The sequence below is a fragment of the Zophobas morio genome, unplaced genomic scaffold (assembly GCF_036711695.1).
Source record: "Zophobas morio isolate AGI-343-1 ecotype UQ-CSIRO unplaced genomic scaffold, CSIRO_AGI_Zmor_V1 ptg000012l, whole genome shotgun sequence".
Taxonomy (NCBI): domain Eukaryota; kingdom Metazoa; phylum Arthropoda; class Insecta; order Coleoptera; family Tenebrionidae; genus Zophobas; species Zophobas morio.
In genome coordinates, this window is record NW_026972117.1 from 2,427,255 (window position 1) to 2,448,762 (window position 21,508).

General features: G+C 36.8%; 1 protein-coding gene across 5 annotated transcripts in view; it reads right to left on the reverse strand.

Annotated features, from left to right (window-relative positions):
- The window catches only part of LOC135127597 (serine/threonine-protein phosphatase 2B catalytic subunit 2-like), a 130,682-nt gene that overhangs the window by 26,037 nt on the left and 83,137 nt on the right, over positions 1–21,508 (reverse strand). For all 5 annotated transcript variants that reach the window (XM_064054089.1, XM_064054088.1, XM_064054087.1 and 2 more), the window contains exons 3-5: positions 17,799–17,923; positions 12,280–12,391; positions 2,072–2,217 (exon numbers count right to left, since the gene is read on the reverse strand). In XM_064054089.1, coding sequence (XP_063910159.1) covers positions 2,072–2,217; positions 12,280–12,391; positions 17,799–17,923 — 383 coding nt within the window. The remainder of the gene's footprint in view (positions 1–2,071; positions 2,218–12,279; positions 12,392–17,798; positions 17,924–21,508) is intronic.

Sequence of the window (21,508 nt, forward strand, 5' to 3'; positions counted from 1 at the left end):
TACTGTAATAATGATCGCAAGTGTGCGTTTTGTGGTTCGGTGGTGGCAAAAAGCGATGCTCTGTCGCAAACTTTTGGTCATATAAATTTCATGGAATGGCTAATGGGCTAGCGGCGTAATGTGGAAGATAGTTTGATGTTTTATGCATGAACTCATTAAAGTGTTCCACGAGATGCAACAGAACTAATTTTTGAAAATTAGACCATCACGTCAGAATATATAACCACGTCGCCTTGTTTCAGAGATAATTAATTGCAAATGTAGAAGAGTTAAAAAAATGTGACTCACGGCAGCACGTAAATATTTAAAAAAACGATAAAAGATTTCTTTTTTCTTTTAATCTCCCGCCAGCAGAAATAATTAGGAGTTTACATGCAGGCAGTTTTGTGCACTGTGCACGGCACAAAAGAAGTTATTGATAGTAAAGAGCGCCGTTCTGGTTGCAAATTGAATTTTAAATCAGTTTCCTACCGGTAATAAAAGCAGCACGCCTGAATATGAAAGCAAAGAAGTAATGTATTCGTATATTAAATGTAAATTAGTACATAGAGAAAAAAAAAACACTCTCTCAAAACAGAATGCTTTTTCGTATTCTCTCGTCTCTCGTTTGCCGCTTTTCGCAAAAAGTGCCCGAAATCCCACGGGGCAATAATTGGTTACATTCTGGGCGACTATTGATCGTCTCGTACAAATCTAACAAGTTGGAATTGCGTGTCACGTCATTCATGACCGTATTAAATATTCATTTTGGGGTACAGTTGGGACGGCGAATCAAAAACTTCCAACTTTGATTCTAGTTAAGCTAATACGCTGCAACTTCCAATTTGATCAATTTACGTCCGAGCAGCAGGAAGTTCGACGGGAAACACGAGCCAAGCGGAAAAGTTTTATTTTCGGCGAAAATGTGCTCAAGCAACTTTACTTTTTCAAGACTTGAATTACGCAACACATGAAGAAAATACTTGTGTTCACTATGGAATATTGAAAACGTCTAGGAGCGTTTTCGAAGTCTTAAACAACCATTAGTGGATGTAATCACGAAGTTAGAAAGACGTGGATGTTCTTCCCCTGAGCATACAGAGTTCACTACAATTATTAGTGAAGCCAATATTAGAGACTGCGGAATCTCAAAGATTTGGTCCTAGTTTTCTGCAAAAAATTCGGAAAGTCTAATCGGTAATTTTTCCTATTAATTTCAACTGATAGCTAGTGCAGCCATAAACCAAAATGAATTTAGTACTACATTTACAAGTGTACCACTACAAGGAAAAAAACCTCGAGCATAAACAAGATCCCTAAACGATGCTAGCACATTGCCTTCTCCTTTTCCGGCCCCTTTTAATTCCCATCCAAACAAATAAATCCCCGGTGTTGACGCATCCAATAAAGCAAATTTGGCGGATGCGCCGGGTTATACATGCTCTGGAACGCGATACGTCGGAAATCCCGTACGATACGCGCAATTTATCCTTCTTCGAAAAGTCAAATTATTTACTTTAGAGTCGGCTCTCTTCTTCTCCTTCAACTTGAACTATTGGCCATGTTTTGAGGCATGAAGTGAATTATCGAACATTTCCTCTTTCCCTTACGTGTTTTCGCTCCAGCGAGGAACTTACGAAACGTTCGCTTCATGGATTTTCTAATGGATGAGAAGGGATTCTCATAAAACATGATTACGCTAATAGGTTCGCATTTGTTACCGGGACTTTCGAGCTAAATACGTCGGAATGGGACGCCCGCAAAAACGGCCGAGGCGTCGGCCGAGGAGATCGGTCAAATTTTTCTCGTACCAACTTCATCTAGTGCGGCCAATTACGCGAACAAGAGCAATTTGACGAATAATTCTCGTCGGAAACGTCGATTTTTTTCATTTCGGCGCCGAGACCGGCTCTGACACGCCTAATCCGGCTCAGCATGAGCAATAATAAATGAGCCGTGACCCTTCATAAAGCCGATGCGATATTAATTCGAGCGAGGTTGCGATTTCCTCAATTTCGGCGAGGCGTTATCTGGATTTCCATAATGGAATTTCGGGTGAGATAGGTGCGAACGTGTCGAAGTTGGATCTTACCTTTCGAATGTCGTCTAAATTATGTATTTCTGGTGATAATCCGCCGTGGACGCAGAGGAACTGTTGGTTCATCAGCGCCGCGAGGGGCAGACAGTCGAACGCCTCCATGCATGCATCGTAGACTCGTTCTGAATATTTTATCTTACCTGGAACAAGAATTAGAAAAGGTGTTAATGAAGGGTTTTCCACGTATTAAATTCATAGCTGGGTACGCAAGTGCGCAATTCACTTCTATATTATTAGTTATGTGAATAAAGAAAACGTGGGTTGGTTCCCTTCGGCGAAAACAAGCAAGAAAAGTTATTTTCTTGAAGAAAACAGCCGCAAAATCCAGCGGGGCAACAACATTTAATAAATAATCAAGTCGTTTCATTCGTTTTAATGAAACAACAACGGAGTAAATAACTTGAGTTGAACATACTTATATTATAAAAACGAAGCAATCTGTGGAGGAACGTCGTAATAATGAGATATTTATTCCGTTTTTAATATATATAACATAGCAACATTTTGTTTCGACGAATGGAGAAAATTGCCCTCTGTGCTGTATAATTCTTACTTTATGTCGTAACAGTCGAGCTCTTTGTTGAGAAATACCAACAAATAAAAAAACGCCATTACTGACGTACAATGAAGTCAAATGATTGAAAGAACAACAATACATCTCTAACAAAATGGTGCACCATCGCAGGGAGAAGATTATCAATTTTCACAAAAAATAATACGTATATTGGCAGAAATGCAGTACAACCATTAATATTTCAAATATACTTGTACAATTTTCTCTTCATACAACCAGAAAGGTTACGAATATTCTCGTCCTTGGTTCGTTATTATGAATACAGTACAGTCATGTTTTTAATATAGCAGAAAATCCCAACAAGCTGACACTTTACGACCCAAATTATGTAACAACTCAGTCTTACATTTCAGGCGTCGGCAATAAAATTTCAGCGTTTAAAAGCCTGAAAATCTGCGGAAAATTCGTCTTCAAGAAAGAAAAGCTAGCAGATAATACGGGAAAGCACTCTCACATCAAATCATACTAATTATTTTCAATGTTCAGGACGAACTGAGTATCATCGAAGACAACATTGCTTAGATTCTACGACAAAGTGCCCCCGAAAGGTCATACAGTGGCTAAATTCATTAAAAAATTGTTTTTTTTTTCTTTTTTCTAACAAAACGCAGTCCGTACAAGTGCGGACAATATGAAATACGTATTGTTACGAAATAAACCCATACGCTGCCTCGATACGACGCCTATGGGTTTTTTCGAGACGTTTCTAGTATCTACGGCGATGATGGATGACTCATCATCAGTGACGGTTCGCTAAAGAAACGCCTGGAGTGGGTTGCCGGAAGTTTTGATTTCGGGGTTCAGAAAAACCTCGAAGCGGCGTTCGCGAACCATCCAGAGGAATGTATGAGTTTAAATAGAGGTGACCTTCGGGAACGAGGCAGTCTCAGTCAACGGGTCCAGTAATGACGGGAGTTTAGTCTAGTCAAATTCATTCTAGTCGGAATTATTGTGTACATAATCGTTGTTTAATTAGTGGTGTAGTTTTGTATTACTGTGAAATAAATTGTTGAGTTTTACCCACGCCGATTTTAAATCACCGATGAACGTAACAGTATATTTAAAAGCCAACGGGAAAAAATGCTTTTAAAAAATCGTAAAATTCAAAAATAGAAAAACAGGGAAACGGACATCGAGACATTTCAAAAATTGAAATATCGAAAAACCGAAAAATTCAAATGCAAAAAGTCAAAAATTGAAACATCGGAAAATCGACAAATGAAAAAATATCAAAAGTGAAATGTTGAAAAATTAAAAAACTGAAACAGAAAAATTGAAATATGGAAAAATCAAGAAGTTGAAATAAACTAAAACGAAAAATTAAAATTTGAAAAACTAAAAAATTGAAAAATCGAGAAATAAAGAATCGAAAAATCAAAACGTCGAACTCTCCACAAATTGAAAAATCGCGAAGTTGAACATTAAAAAAAAGAAAAATGGAAAATTCACGATTTCTAACAACTGAAAAACAAAATCGACGAACTGAAAAATGGAGAAAACTTAGAAAAGCCAAAAACTAAAAATCTGAAAAATGGAAAAATTTTAAAATCGCAAAATTGAGGAATAAAAAAATTGTAAAACTGAATTATCGGAAAATTGAAAAACAAAAAAAAAGACAAAAAAATTTGAAAAATCTAGAAATTACGGAATTGAGAAATCCTAAAGCTAAAATATTGAAAAATGTGACTACTAAGAAATCGAAAAATTGAAAAACTAAAAAATATATTGAAAAAATCCCAAAAGTGAAATATCGAAAATTTTATAAATCGAAAAGTGTGAAAATGAAGAAATGGAAAAATTGAAAAATGGAAAAACTGAGAAATTCAAAAAACGAGAAATTGAAACAGAAAAATCGAAATATGAAAAGATCAAGAGATCAAAATAGTCTAAACAAAAAATTAAAAAATCGAGAAATTAAAAACAGAAAAATCGAAACATCGAACTCTCGATAAATTGAGAAATTGAAAAATTCAAAAATTACGAATTCCAAAAAGCCAAATTTGAAAAACCGAGAGCCTGAAAAATCGAAAGATCAAGAAATCGACATCAAAAAATTGAAAAATGTAAAATAAAAAAATTCTAAAAATTGAAAAACGGAAAAATCGAGAAACGCCAAAAACTGAAAATTTGAAAAGTGGAAAAATTTTAAAATCGAAAATTTGAGGAATAAAAAAATCGTAAAATTGAAATATCGGTAAATCGAGAAACTGAAAAACAAAAAAGTGAGACATCGAAAACTAAAATATTGAAAAACTGAGCAATCGAAAAATTGAAAATCGAAAATTACGAGAATAAAAAAAAACTGAAAAATCCCAAAAATGAAACATTGAAAAACTGAAAAATCGAAAAATGTAAAATTTAAAAATTGGAAACTGAAAAATCGAAAAATATAAATTGAAAAATCCCAAAACTGTAATGTCGAAAAATCCAAAAATTAATGGAATAATTGAAAATTTGAAAAATTGAAACATCAAAAAATCGAAAAATTGAAAAATGGAAATATTGAAAAATCCTAAAACTGAAATATCGAAAATTTAATAAATTGGTAAATCGAAAAATTTGAAAATCACTACAAACTGACATATCCAAAAATTGGGAAATCGAAAAATCGAAAATCGAAAAACCCAAAATTTAAAAAATCAAAAAAATTAAAAATCGCAAAAACTGAAGAATTGAAAAACTGAAAAATCGATTAATCGAAAAATCGATTCATCCAAAAATCTAGAATTTAAAAATCAACAAATTTAAGAATAAACAAAAATCGTAAAACTGGGGCATCGGAAAATCGAGTAATCGAAAAATAAAAAAAAATGAGAAATCGAGAAATTGAAGAATTGAATAATTCCAGAACTAAAATATTTAAAAACTGAGTAATCGAAAAATTGAAGAATCAAAAAACTGAAAATCCCAAAACTGAAATATAGAGTAAATTGAGAAATCGCAAATTGTTGTTCTATCGAATATTCTCGTGCGACTTCCGCTTACGTTTGTAAAAAATGTTGTTATACAATTTTGACAGACAGACGGAAACAAAACTTATTTCTTCGTACTCTATGGGTCATGAAACGTCGAGTAAACATGAAAGTAGCCAGTCCTCCAATGGACTCGATCACAATACTTCCTTAGCTAGCGCTCGGGAAGTAAAAATGAGGAACTGGAGTAGTTCCAACTTGAAAATCCCACCAAATCCATATTAATTTAGCGTCCGTGCAACCAATTGAAATCGGTCGAATACATTATATTCCTGGATTATCTGTACAGTGAAACTACAAAATAGAAACGCCACCGCCCCTACTTGACTTTTTCCCTCCCAACCAAGTCCAAGGTGAGATAATTCAGCAACCATTCCGAGCTCAACAAGTGTCAATAAGTGAAACTGCGTTGCGTTTTGTGCCCTCCGTAAACGATGTTTCACGGGATGTTAATTTGCGACGGACAAATCAGCTCGGTCGGATCGAATCTCGCTCCAATCATGCGATAATTAATTATTGCGGGAAGATAATTGCTGCTGATTAATCGAAGGGGTGCCTGATTAAGGCGGCGACAAAAAAAATTCAATTTCGCGCTTTTTTGACAGATAATAATCGCCGAACTACCGAACCAATTACTTTGAAAAGAAAATTGCGTTTGACTTCCAGCATTCGGCGCGCGTGGGCCGAACGAAAACGTGACAGCGGCTCGAAAATTCGTTAATAATTTCGCATTCGTTATGCACACATCCTCCGCTCCGAGTTTAATACGCTCTGTTAGTACAGAGCGAAACAATATTTATCGGCGCGATATTTACGAATGCGGACACCTGAGGCATGAGTTCGATCCGAGGGAGCTTATAAAAATGTATATTGCGGAGTGTATAAAGAAAGCATGCACGGAGGAGACGGAAACGGGCACGAATAATTTAATTTCTGCAAACGTGGCTTCCTCGCGCATTAATGGACGACGACAGGCTACGGTTTGGCGGAAAATATTAAGAGACCGTATCTCGTTTACCGAACAGATGGACTAGGCGAATGCAAAAACTACTCGTCGGAAATTTGAATTTATGGCGGCTCCGGATTATAAATACTAATACTGCGCCATGCATCTGAATAAAACACAAACATGATGGCGGCTAAAAATTGCACACTCGATAAATCAGCGTTAGCGAGGGCGACATCAATCTAAATAAAACATCGATATGGAATCGAACCGGCACGCATACAGAATCGGAACAGTGCGAAAGACATTTAACGGATGTTGAGCACCGATACGCGATTCTTCCTTTGATATTCAGGAGATTCCGGCCACCATAATGGCGCATTATTGCGGCGGACTCCTTTGTGCCCCACTATCCGTAGTGTTTTCTTTGTTGGGAGGCGGCGCTGGTATTTATTCGGGCTAGTCCATGTCTATTGTACAAATTACTCGATGGAGAAGTGGTCGAAAAGTTCCAATCGGAACCCTCGATAGCGGCCGGCGAAAGTGGGAATTCGTTGAGAGGTTTCGCTGCGGGGGGTGAAAACGTGTGTAGGGTGTGAAGGGTATTCCACCTCAATTGGTACGTCCTAATTTATGTTCACACACAGTATTTAAGTCTGGAAACAAAACGGATCGCCAATAGGGAAGAATAATAAGATACAGATAGCTGGGGGACAGCGCCTCTCGGACCTCTAGAATGGACTTTCTTAAAGTGCCAAAATTGGCGCACAGACTTAATCTAGATTCTTAAAACAGATTTTAACGCTGTTGCTTTTTTCGTCTTTTTACTTCCCGAGCGTAAGCAAAGGAAGTATTGTAATCGAGTCCGTCGGCCGACTCTCTACTTTTACGTTTTCTCGATCTTTCATGACCCCTAGAAGACGAAGAAATAGGTCTCCCATTTCCGTCTGTCTGTCTGTCTGTCCGTCTGTCCGTCCGTCTGTCCGTCTGTTGTCCCGGATTTTTATTAGACAGATAATCTCCGAAAGTACTCGACCGATTGTTGTGAAATTTTGTACTTATATTAAGAATATCATGTAGATGGTAAAACGCTAACCAAAATTTGTCGAATCATCCCCACCACTAAAGCGATGACGTCACTTCAAAATTGTACATAGTAAATGGGTTTTCAATTGTATAAAATAACATAGTCCTACACATGTAGTTTACAACTCTGAATCGACTTTTCACCCGAAACGTCCAGATTTTTGGAAAAAAAATCAAAATTATAAAACAACATTTTGAAATTTAATTTTTAATTTGCTAACCAGAATGCTTTGAAATGTTGCAGATGTTTTAAGGCTATAAAGAGCATCATAAATCTTTAGTCAAAAAATATTTGCTTATCCCCTCCAAAAACTTGATGACGTCAGCTCAAAAGTTTGTGGAATAAATCATATCTAAAATGTACAAAATATGATGAGTCTGTACTTGTGATCTATCACTCCATTCATATTTTTTGGATTTGCATATACAGGGTGACTCAAAAAAATTAATGAATGCGTAAATATATTTTATTGATTTAATCAGGAACTACAAAACCGAATGCTCTGAAATCTTGCAGATGTTTTAAGGTCATAAAGAGCATAATAAATGTTTAGTCAAAATATATTTGCTTATCCCCTCCAAAAACTTGATGACGTCAGCTCGAAAGTTTGCCGAATAAATCATATCTAAAATGTACAAAATATGATGAGCCTGTACTTGTCATTTATCACTCCATTCATATTTTTTGGATTTGCATATACAGAGTGACTCAAAAAAAATAATGAATGCGCAAATATATTTTATTGATTTAATCAGGAACTACAAAACGGAATGCTCTGACATCTTGCAGATGTTTTAAGGTTATAAAGAGCATAATAAATGTTTAGTCAAAATATATTTGCTTATCCCCTCCAAAAACTTGATGACGTCAGCTCGAAAATTTGCCGAATAAATCATATCTAAAATGCACAAAATATGATCAGTCTGTACTTGTGATCTATCACTCCATTCATATTTTTTGGATTTGCATATACAGGGTGATTCAAGAAAATAAATGAAAGCGTAAATTTATTTTACTGATTTACTCAGGAACTACAAAACCGAATGCTTCGAAATCTTGAAGTTATTTTAAAATTATCATAAGCATGGTAAATGTTTGATCAAAATGTATTTGGTCGTCCCCCCTAAAAAATTTATGACGTCACCCCAAAATTTTGCTGAAAAAATGCCATCTTCAATGTGTAAAGTATGATGAGTCCATACTTGTGATTTATCATTGCATTAAAATTTTTAATATTTGCTTATACAGGGTGTCTGAAAAAAATTAATGACGGAGTGAATTGATTTTGCAAAACTGAATACTTAGAAATCTTGACGTTTTGAAGTTATTGTAAGCGTGGTAACTGTTTAATCAAAATGTATCTCTTTATCAACCCCAAAAAAAATTCATTACGTCTTCTCACAATTTTACTGAATAAAGTATATGATCTGACTACACTTGTAACTAATCATTGCATTCAAATTTTTTAATTTGCTTATACAGGGTGACTCAAAAAAAGAAATGAATCAGTCACTTTATTTTAGTGAATAAATCAAGAATTGCTAAACTGAATATTTTGAAATCTTGCAGATGGTTAAAATTGATTGTGAGCATGGTAGATTGTTAATGAAAATATATCTGTTTATTCCCCCGAAAAAATTCATGACGTCATCTACAATTTTTGCCAAAAAAGTTTAACTCAAAATGTGCAAAATATGATGAGTTTTAACATAAGCAACTGTGGCCTGTGGTTTAGTGGAGGTGGAGTGTGCAGTGCAATTAGAAGTTCCGGTAACAGATCCCGGCACTTCCAACTTTTTTCGCCCATCAAATCAAGAACAGCACTTCCGATTTTCGCAACAATAATGTTATAATATTTATTTATTTGTTATTGTGTGTTCGTGAATAAGCACCATAAATAGCAAATGTTGAAATTTTTTTTTGTGATCGGAAGAATATCTCTTAATCATTTTATATATTGTCAATACATGATTAACTTCGACTGTTAATGTTTATACATCGAGAGAAGCAGAGAAAAAGTACATACGCATTTGCTTCAGTTACGCCACTGACCGTGTCATTTCTTTATCGCACGTTGAGACATAGTTTATATAAACAAACTCCCAGCCATAGCAAAAAGCGGAAGTTGGAAACGACGAGCGGCGCGGGAGGAATCACTTGTTTGGGTGGCGAGACGAAACAGTTGCGATTGCGAAATGCGAAGCCAATTCGAAAAAAACTGTTGAAGAGTGAATGTCATTGAGGATATATATCTCCAAATTTTAAAAATTGGACCAAGTTACAATAATTGTTGCCTGGTAAGTGCAGATATTTTGGATTTGCATATACGGGGTGATTCAAGAAAATAAATGAAAGCGTAAATTTATTTTACTGATTTACTCAGGAACTACAAAACCGAATGCTTCGAAATCTTGAAGATATTTTAAAATTATCATAAGCATGGTAAATTTTTGATCAAAACGTATTTGGTCGTCCCCCCTAAAAAATTTATGACGTCACCACAAAATTTTGCTGAATAAATCCTATCTAAAATGTACAAAATATGGTGAGTCTCTTCTTGTAATTTGTCATTCCATTCAAATTTTTTCGATTTGCATAAACAGGGTGACTCAAAAAAATTAATGAAGGCGTGAATTTATTTTATCGATTTAATCAGGAATTACAAAACCGAATGCTTTGAAATCTTGGGAATATTCTAAAGTTATTATAAGCATGGTAAACTTTTGTTCAAAATGTATTTGTTCATCCCTCCTAAAAAAATTGATGACGTCACCCTTAAATTTTGCTGAATAAATCCTATCTAAAATGCAAAAAATATGATGAGTTTGTACTTGTGATTTATCATTCCATTCATATTTTTTAGATTTTCTTAAGAGGTGGTTCAAAAAAATTAATGAAGTCAATTTATTTTATTGATTAAATTAAAGGCAACACTTATTATTAGTATTACACCCCAACCAACCCAATTTGGTAGACAAAAAATTTGTTAAAGGAAAAACTCGGTTGAAACATAAGGGTAGCATGCTTATTTACATTGACTTTAACATTACAGACCTGCATTTGTTTTATGCGTTCACTTGGTTCCGCGAATGTGAAATAGACATGTTTATAATCAACCAATTGTGAATTTCACCGTCAAGAATTAAAATAAAACCCAATGTTTTATATAATAAGCGGAAGTCGAAGCAATAAAACCGATGGTCGTTTTGTTTACAGTTTCTCTGTTTGACTCTCAAGTATGCTGTTACGCCTGTCATCTTAAATTAAGAATGTTTATACATACACGATTTTCAGCTGCCTGGGATACGTATACGTGAGTAAATTGTTTCGTTATTTTATTGATTATTACAAATCAATATTCAAAACGACCCAATTCATTTTCCTGAAAATTTGAGAATATAATAATTTTATTCTTAGTATTACACTACATCTATCCCAAACTGATATACGTGTCCTTGCAAAAATGTTGATGACGTCATCGCATTTTTTTTTTAAATTCCCACTACAAAAATGTAATGAGAAAAAGCACAATAGGCATGCAGTCGTCAAGTTTCCGACAGCGAGGGAAGTACTGTCTAAACTCTTTAGACCAATTTTTATTTTCTGCTGCAGTGTGTAGTTTCCGAGTTGTAGTCGATCGATTCGCTATAGCCCAGTGTATCAATACAATAATGTTCGTTTTCTTTTTACACGAGAAATAGATAGAAGCTATTAGGGACAAAGAGCTGAATCAGTAGGAAAATCGGGCCAACGGATGTGATTTGTTGGGAAATGTGAAGGTTTTCGGACAAATTCATGTTTGCTTTTGGATTAGATAGTTGATAAACATCGCGATGTGGAAATGTGGGTGGCAGCATACGTGGTACGAAAATGATCATGAAGTTGATCGATGTCGAAATTTTACAGGTCCTTGCACTACTCCTTAATCGTTATAGGCATCATAAATTTACAAACATGCAATGAACAGTTCCCATATCGATTGTATTCGCACTATAAATATAATGACACGTGTATCTACAAGCACTGATTGGATATTTCCACTGTACGTCATAATTCAGGCGTTAAATTAATAAAACGTCAGTTTATAAAAACAAACCAACCTTAAGCTATTTAAAAATATGACTTTGTTTTGAAATTTCTGCGACACTGATGATGTACGAGCCGCCTACTTTTGATTTCATTCAAAAAAAGTATATATTTTAAGTCACAAAAACTTGCGTAATTAACTGAACGTTAGACGTTTAAACAGTAGCGGCGCGAGGCAATCAATTCCCACCACAGACCCAGGCCAATAAAAATCAATACACTATAAAATAATAAATGGTAAACATGCAGCTATAAAACCCGGCCGAATTTAAATAATAAATCCAAACAACACAAACAATTACAGTACAAGCAAACGTAGTCTCGAGCGTGTGTGCCGTAATTAGGTCCCCCTGCGGGCCCTTTAATTGCTACGCCACTGGACGCAAAGCAATCACCCAAGCGCACGCGAACACTTCGACGAAACACACAGTTCGACAAAACCATGCACAAAAATCAAGACAGAACAACAAAAATCGATTTCGACACAGAAAGATATAATGCACACAATAAAAAGCTTGTTTAGAAAAAATTACTTACATTCTTGTTTAAAAGTGAAATATTCTGTAAGGTGGCGACACTCATGGTTACCACGAAGAAGGAAAAGGGTTGTTGGATAGCACAACTTCAGGGCCCACAGGTACAACACGCACTGCCAACAAAATTAATTACGAAATTAGAGATTTTTAAGCACAGAAATATAACACAAAAGCATCAATACAATGTTCGGTACTAGTTGTACACAGAGTCCAGGAGCCATCGATCACCAGTTTTGTATCGATTTAGAATTTTATTTATCTTCTCAAGATGAGAAATTTTGTCGAGTAACACGATAGTGGTATAGTGTTCATTTCCTGCAAAAATCGATGACGTCATTTCAAGAGTAATTAATCCCAGTATGACCTATTATTGTTCAAAAGTGGACTTTCTTCTATATTTCTCTGTCGTTTGAAAATACGCCGAATAACCTCGTTTAACCCCTTCGACGGCTCGTCCACCAGTTCTTACCTCCTCTCCTCGTTGAAAATCGCCCCGAAATAACACACTGTATTTATAAATAGTGGGATCGAAATAAGATCGCCGAAGCATGCATTTGCCGTATACCGAATCCCCTTATCCCCTTTTTCAGCTCGACCAGCTATAAAAATAAATAGTTCAAGTCCTTCGGATATCGAGCGATCCGCACACCCTTTAAAAACAGAAACGACCTTGCGGTATCGACGTTCCCGAATCTGTTACGAATTTGTCCATTCGCATGGCCAAAGTTTTATAAATAACGTTGAATAATACAACGGATGCGTAAAGGAGAAAGGGAATTTTGTAAAACTGGGAAAGGGTGGAGGACGCGTTAAATAATAGAGCAAAGGCTGTGATTATGCTGCGGTGACCCGGCGCATCCACCATTCGCATCACCTTTCGAAATAATAAATATTTGTGGAAGTTTTTTATTGCGACTCCGATTAAATTCAGGGCTCGGCGTTCGGTTTTCCTTTTTTCGGCTTTTCGGCACTCCGCCACTTAACGGTGTTTTAGTTGTGCCGATAAGCTCGTAATTTTCTTCGGTACTGTTGACCCTCTTCGAAATGGCTTTCTGCTGTCAGACTAACAAAGTAAGAAATCCGGACTTGTCCGATAAGCGGGTCTATTGATTTTAATTCGAATGTTGGCGTTTTCACGCAACGTAATGCGCGCCGAATGCTGCAGATGATGGTTTCATGCCGCCGCCGCCACCGCCATGGCGGCGGCTGCATTGTATCGGCACCCTGTTGCATCGAGTTCACAGTCGAGTTACTCTTCCGGCTTTCTTCACCTTCGGGAGTGGTTAAATGAACAAAAAAGTTTATATCGAATATCCGATTTTCATTATTATTTTTTGAAGACGTTGAAAGAATCTTGGGGGTCCTTGGTGTACTTGTTTTTTGAAGAAGTTGAAATAATCTTGGGAGACTTTTATTTTATGAGGTTTCTGCTGTTTTCTTTTACATATATGTATATTGGAGATACCCCGACTATGATTGTTATTTTAGCTCTTTAATCACCATAAACACAACAAATAACAATAAACAACAACATGCCGACAGTCGCCAATTCCCACACCGCAAGATTTTTTTTAAACGCCATTTACACACGTTCGATTCGTAAAACCGCTTTATCTTTGCAGTGCGTCAAACAAGAACGCAAACCGTGACGTCTATTTGAATTGTCCGATCATTCGATCCCGCGTGCCATCTCTCAAAAAACTGCAACTTGACTTTAAAATCCGGCGAGTCCGATCCCGAAATCTCGTTCCGCTTGATTCCAATTTGATAAAGAGCCTTTTACGTTTGTACGTATCAGAACAAACGCTTGAACTCCGCACAGCCAGCGGCGATTTCGGAGCAACATTTCCATTTTCATAAAGTACAGATCCGCAGCAAACGATCTCATCCTCCATCTCCACGCCAGAATCCAAACAGTCGTAAACCAGGCAAAAGCGAAATTCGCCGCTGAAATAATGCGGCGACCATGTTACGGGAGAATTTTTTCATTAAATTGCTCCAATAATATATGTGGCGACATTCTAGAATTTTTACCGATGGATCGATACAGCCGTCTACTTCCATACGTATAAAAATTCCGCTTTATCCAATACCGCGTGATTGCATTTTTTACTTCTAGATTGCGTAGTGCTCGACCAGACCAATAAAGCGGACGACTTTAGACGTAACGACGACATAAAATTTTCATTTTATGCGATACGAGGTGCCCTCGAAACGTTTCCTGCTATAATTCGCCCGTTCCGACAAATTTTAATGAGTTCATTGTGTACGGCTATTTTGAAATTTTAGAAGGCTGAGCTGTTGCGTTCGATAAATCTCCACAAAGAGCTGCAAACTGCATTTTGGCGCGCTCGTGTTTCTCTATCGCTGAAATGAGCTTACTGCATTGTGCCGCGATGCCAAAACGACGAATCCCGTTTCAAAGTTCTCCAGATTATTTTGCCATTGTGAAGCTATTTTCTAGCCTGGATGGCGCTTTATATTCCGCAATGCGAAATCTGCCTGGTTTTTCTTGTATAATATGACTTTTCTAGTCCTTACGATACAATTTTTAACTTGTTTTTATTGGTCAGTTTATTTATTTTAGCAAAATTTTGCGTATATAAATCCGCTCCTCAATAAAACAGCCACCTCGTTTAATAATTTTGGAGCATTCCAGTACCTAATTGGATTAAATCTTTATCGGAAGCGGAAAGTTTTATTCTGATGCATAATTTAGAGAATAACTTTTAGGTAGGAAGTCGATAAAGCGAGTGGATCCATTTTTCAGCGGGCAATTGTGGAGTCAATTTGATGATAAGAAAAATCGATAATACGTTGACACTCCATAGACTTTCATTTTCTTTGCGTTCAATAATAAACAAAAAATGTAAAAAAAAGTATACAGTGTTTCGCGTTGTGTACACGTATACGGACAGAGCGAGATTACAATCGACGTTTAAAACACACCTGATTCCAAAATCGATTCTCCCGAACAATCTATAAATCAGCTAGCGGCTCTGCGCTTCTCTATTTCTATTTCAGAACTTCCAACATTCATACGGAAACTAGATACTGGAAGAAGTGTATTCGATTTAATAGCTCGTGTGGGTATACGACCCAACAACTGCCTACTCATCACCAATATCCAATAAAGTTCATTAGATAGTTAACACCATGACAGAGATCAAAGCAACTTTTAAATTAATCGTCGTGTTTAGCTCAATACAGACATTAATTTCTGTGTAAATAAATAAATCAATAAATTGTGAAAGGAATTACACTGCCCACACGCAGGATGCCATAATGGTGCGAAATGCTCGAATAATAACTAAATAAACCCATGCCAAACCCCAAACCCACTCGATGAAGTCAGACTTGAACAACAAAAACGCCATGGATTTTCATCGCAACGACCAATTAAAATTTTCATTTTGAAGTGTACAATTTTTTATCATATTTACTGGTTGTTGTGGTCGCCGTTCGTGCAAGAGCAAAACTGTTTGCTTTTTTCTGCTGAAAAATACCATCGAAAAGAGGAAATTGCGTTTGGCAGGATGTAACGTTCGCAAAGCAGAAATAGCGACTCCCTTTGGCTATGATTTAGCTGTTGCTGTTGGATAAACTGTTTTAATGAGAAGGCATATTGTGACATTTGCTGAACTAAACCTACAATTATGAATTAATGGAAAATAGTGGAATCGAAAAAAAATTGATGCAGAGTGGACGTTCTATCTTTCAGGTTATTCAACAACATAATTCTGTGTTATAATCGCCAGTCGCTAAATACTGAAGTCGTTCTGTTCAAATTCACTGTTTTAGAACTCGAGCTATACGAAAATTTTATCCCACTGCTAAACTAGTTTTGTACAACATTAATTTAACTAATAGCCTTAATTAGAAATACAGATAAACCATTTTCCGCACACTTAATTAAGTTGGATTTAATTAATGAATGCCATTATATATATGTATAAAAAACATACACACAATGTCGTTATCCGACACGAAATAATCAGCAACCTCGCAAAAACAAAAACTTTAAGAACTCAAAAAACCGCAATAAATCACAAAAGCACAGCGCACCACGACGCCAAGATTCTTTTGCGAGCCACGTATTACATGAGCATTTTATAATTAACTCGACGCCCCGAACCCCCTCCCCCTCGTCCTCCCGACGTGACTGATGGAATTTCTCCCGTGTGAATTATTTATCTCCCCCAAGCCCGCCCCAAGTAATTCTCGAATATGGAATAATGCAAGCAGAAAATTCGTACATTCATTAAAACGCTAAAATGCCGCCGTCACCGGAGCACCTGTTTCAAAGACATTCCCCACAAAAGCCCCTAAATTTCTGCTGCAAGTTTCCCGGCGGAGCCTCGAGCCGGGTACTAAATTCTCCCGGAAAAACGCTGGGCTCCGGTCTTAAAAGTTTTTACTATTTTAGACTAATAAGCGCCATTAGTGGCGCGCGAAAGGCGACCATAAACGACCGGAAAAAAAAAGCGCCTGAAAAATATAAATTATTCTACAACCTCAGCTTGAAACAGGTGGATCGCTTAATTGCAAATTTGCTTGATCAGGCAATGCAATAACACTCTTTTTCCTAAGAAAAATTATGGTGCCGCCTGATTAATAATGATACGCAATGTCGTGGTAGTTACAAGCTAAATCTACAGGGTTTATGCCCTTGTCGCTCCTGCGGCCCAATTTTTAATTTTGAACCACATTGCAATTTTAATCTTTAGTTGCATGATTAGACGAATTTTGATTGGAAGATTAGCCGTCCCAAAGAGACGTAAAGACAAGCAGGCGGAATTGGAAGACTTACTTTTACATATCCTAGGAGATATGAAACGTGGAGAACGATGAAATAAATTTATGGCGAATTTTAAACCTTCTATTGTACGTAATTATGATATAAATGAAAGAGAAACGTACAAATTGGTATTAAAATCATTTATCATGCGGCCACGTAAACAAAAAAAGAAATGTAATTCATTCAGTGCTTTCCAATTGTCGAACAAAAAATTTTTATTTTTCATTCAGCTTATCAACGCCTGACAAAAAAATGACGCTTTTTTAACAAATATGTTTTGAAATGTATGTATCCAGACAACACGTGGGATGGTAAGAAATTAATTCGGTTTAGAAAATTTTTCCTGGAGTTTTAAAATTGGGGTTAGGTCTGAACCCTCTGTGAATGCATCACATAAATCGTCTGCGAACTTTCCCGTTGCACTTGGGAGTCGTTTTTTTGTATTTAAACCAGTTTTTCAGTCAGGACTAGATTAAGCGACGTGCAGGAGACTTTCCTCTTAATGTTTTAAATTAAAATTTCCCTGTTTATTATCGTTGCAATGACGACGTCGATAAAGTTTGTTATTGATTGGCAGTAGCGCCAACATTTCAGTTTTATTATGATTGTTCGTTTTGAGCTGCAATAACGCTTTTTACCACTAATAAAAGCCGTTTTTCGATTGCTCCTGTTGAAATCGGGGCGCGACGCAATCACACAAAACGAAAACGTTAAATGCTTACCTCTATACTAAAATATCCTCTATCAACATAATCACCGAGAAAAAGGTACTTTGTACTAGCGGGTGGTCCCCCTACTTCGAATAATTTCATAAGGTCATAAAATTGACCGTGTATATCTCCACATACTGAAACAAAAGAAAACATGTTAGCACAATACACAATAGAACAAATGGTAGTCGGCTTGCGGTGAAAAAAGCGACGATTTTGGAGTATTAAAAGTCGCTTCGTCCACCACTCGCCGAATTTTTCGCTTAAGCTACGTCGAAATCTGGAATCGTGAGTTCAATTCCCAGCACGCGGAGACAACGCGCACGATTTTTTAAAACGGACGAGACCGTAGGGTTGTAAATCGTGGAGGAGCAAAGAATACAAAGCTGCAGAGTTTATAAAGCAAATAAATATTAAACATGTCGGCTTATATTACGAAAGAAATATGGAGCTTACTCTGGGGATTAACAGAGGAAACGTTTTCTTTCCTAGAGGAAATGCGGAAAACTGCGCTTTTTAAGTTTAATTGGAACGGCAGAGATGAATGGGGAGGACGGTGGGTGCCTGAATGGATATATTTATTGCTTTTCAAAGGGTTTTCACTAGAACGATCGCAGATGTTCCGCTAACGATTTATTTCTTTCCTCCACCTGTGTACTTTTTCACATTATGAGAGCTCGAGTAAATACCAAGACATACAGTGGTCATGTCTTTAGGAGGACGTCTGCTAACATTAATGCAATTGTCGGTAATTGCAGGCACCTACTGAGCAATGTAATTTATTTACTTCAACACCTGTCCAACTCTTGGGTCGATATAATTATGGGAGGTCGAGGGAGAAAATGACAGATATTCAGTGCTGCGTGGGTGTAATTTCACTGCCAGTGAATCTGAAGTCATCTATCATTCCGAAATTCCAGACCTAACAGGTTAAAACGGTTTGTCAGGATGAATATTAAATGTTAACCAAAGGAATGCAAACTGCATTAACTTAAAAACTATCGCACACAAATTCCAAAAGTATAACATCTGGGGTTGCTCAAGGGTCGCCCTCGCACCGCTATTATTCACGCGACTGACAAATGACATTCGAAACTACGTATCGCGCAAAAAATCGCATCCATGGTCGTTATGGACTTTCCAAAAAGCCCCCACCATCAGAAATAGCCTTAAGGTCAGGGCTGCGTCATCCCAATTAATCGGAACCACCATTACGTACATCACAATAGCCCGGTTTGTTTTTATACCTCCTGCCAACAGACAACGTCCGAAATTAGCATGGCGATGGCTTATATTAGCCTCTGACTAACCGAATCACATGAACTCTCTCACTTATAAAATAGAAAATAATAAATAACGAAAAACGCTACATTCCTCATTCCTGTTAGGCGATAATCGCTCCCGTACGTTCGTGCATAAAATTATATCACGAGTCGTTCCGTGATTAAGCGCAATTTAATTTTAAAATTTTCAGGAAATAATCAACATAGATTTTAATCGTTGCAGGAGTAGCTCTCATGCTTGCCGTTTCGCCATGAACGCCGTTTTTACAAGGAGGTAATTATGTGCGCAAAAAGGAAAAGAAAGGCTGGATGAGGTTTGTAATTGAAGGCGGAAATTTTCAAACCTTCGGGCGTTTTTCATCGTTTAAAGTGCACCGATAATTAAAAGCTGCCAATTTGAGTTAGCAATGAAAATAATAAACTAATAACACAAGTTACTCGAAAAATTAACAGAGTGGATTGTGATTTGTGGCAAGTTGATAACACGAAAGCGCACCATTTGTCAACGTCATATAAACAGTTTAAGCAAATGAATTCTGAGGATAAAACCAACAAGGAAAGTGTGAGATAGTGGTGGAAGGACGAAACGCAAGAACCCTTCACGGTTTTTCGTAAATTTGCTAATTTTACCGATAGATAACGGCCATATTTTATCGCTAAACTTCCACTCCATCTACGGTGCCTGATTTTGTGTAATTGGTAGGTAGGCACTTTATGTTTTCATTATCTAGTTTACTCGTTCCAAGTGTAACGAGATATTAAAATAGATTAAACACTATTTACATAAAACGCTACTTCTAAAAAACGTATTATTATGTTTAATTATAGATTCGTGAATAAGCTTTCTGGGTTTTATCCTGTTTTATTGGGTTTTTTCAGGAAACGAGACACAGAACTCACAACGGGTTTTGTTTGTAAACTTGGATCGCTCCTTTGCGAATGTTTGCTGCGTGCTGTGATTTATTGATTTTTTCGAACCTGCTTGCTTTTATTAGGGTGTAGGTTGTGGACGAGTGCTAGTTTTTTAGGATCAGAATTTGACGTTTTAACAATGTTACACAAATTCTAATTTTTTTTGTATTCATAGTACATATTAAATTTCTGAAAACCTAAACACGAAACACAAATAAAAAAATTCGCCACCGACAAATTCCAAACTACTGAATGAAGTTGTTTCCAGCAAAAACTCACCTACAACTAGCAGCAATTTAGCCGAGAATGATAAACGATTTTCTCGTTCTTGCTTTCATCATTTGAATTAATTAAATTAGTAACAAATTGTTTTAGCCTGATGAGCTCCGAAGAAACCATTATCAAATAGGGCATAAATTACGCGCGAACACAGCCGCCAGGAGAAAAAGAGGGCGGCTGAACGTGGCGTAGGCAGAATTTCGAACAAAATTAAATAATAAATTTAATTAGTCCAGGCTGTGTAGATAGCACACTGCTAAAGCCGGATTAATAATAATACGTGTAGCCGAATAAGCAAAAAATTAACAATATTATTTGCGGGGAATAAATTCAAATAGAGCGTTATAATAAACGTAAATCATGAGTGTGAAGTAGATCATCGAAGAAAATCAGAAACAATGAAGGAGATATCGGAGCCCTGGACAACACCACTACTATTTTTTGCTATTTCTTAATCTACTTATTTCGACCGGTTTTTACAGGAAAATTCAAACAATTCAGTGAACAAAAACTACATTACACCGTAGGGTTCGGCCAGCGTTTCATAAAAGCAAAAACCAACACACCAAAACCAATTTCGCGTAAAATTTTAACCACGACTGCCGCTCGGAAAGGTCGTTCCCGACGCAATATCAAAACATTTTTTCTAAAGTTTTAAAAAATACACGAGCCATGATGCAAAATGTCATAGTTGACTGTCGACCGAGCTCTCTGCAGCTCCGTTTGCATTGCAAATGTCCCAATCGAGGCCCGATTTGGATTTTAAAGGCCAAATGTTACGCCGGCTCCGAAATCCCCGAAATCTCTCCTTTATGCCGAACAAAGCCCGCTTCTGAAGCTAATTTTATTTTAATTTTATTTTGTCAGTAAAAGCCTTTCTTAATTACTCCAAATCAATACTTAACCCGAAAGCTTTTTTGCGGTGAAATTCGTTCCGAACTTCATTTGAATACGAACGTAACGCAATTATGAGATCGGGGATTATTCCGACATGGTGGCGACTAATGAAGGGTGTCGATAACAGAAAATTCGACGAAAATCCTGCGTTGACGAAATTGTTATTTTCGCTTTGTTGGGCAACTAGTGCGCAACTAAATTAAATTGCCGTTAACGATCTCTTTGTGTCGTACGGGTTCTCGAGGACTCGGGAGGCGTTTCGCAAGGGTAATTTAATCAGGGCGCGAAATGCCACTCCGACAATTACATTCTTTTTCGACAAAGAAAATCAGAAACGGTTTCCAAACGGAC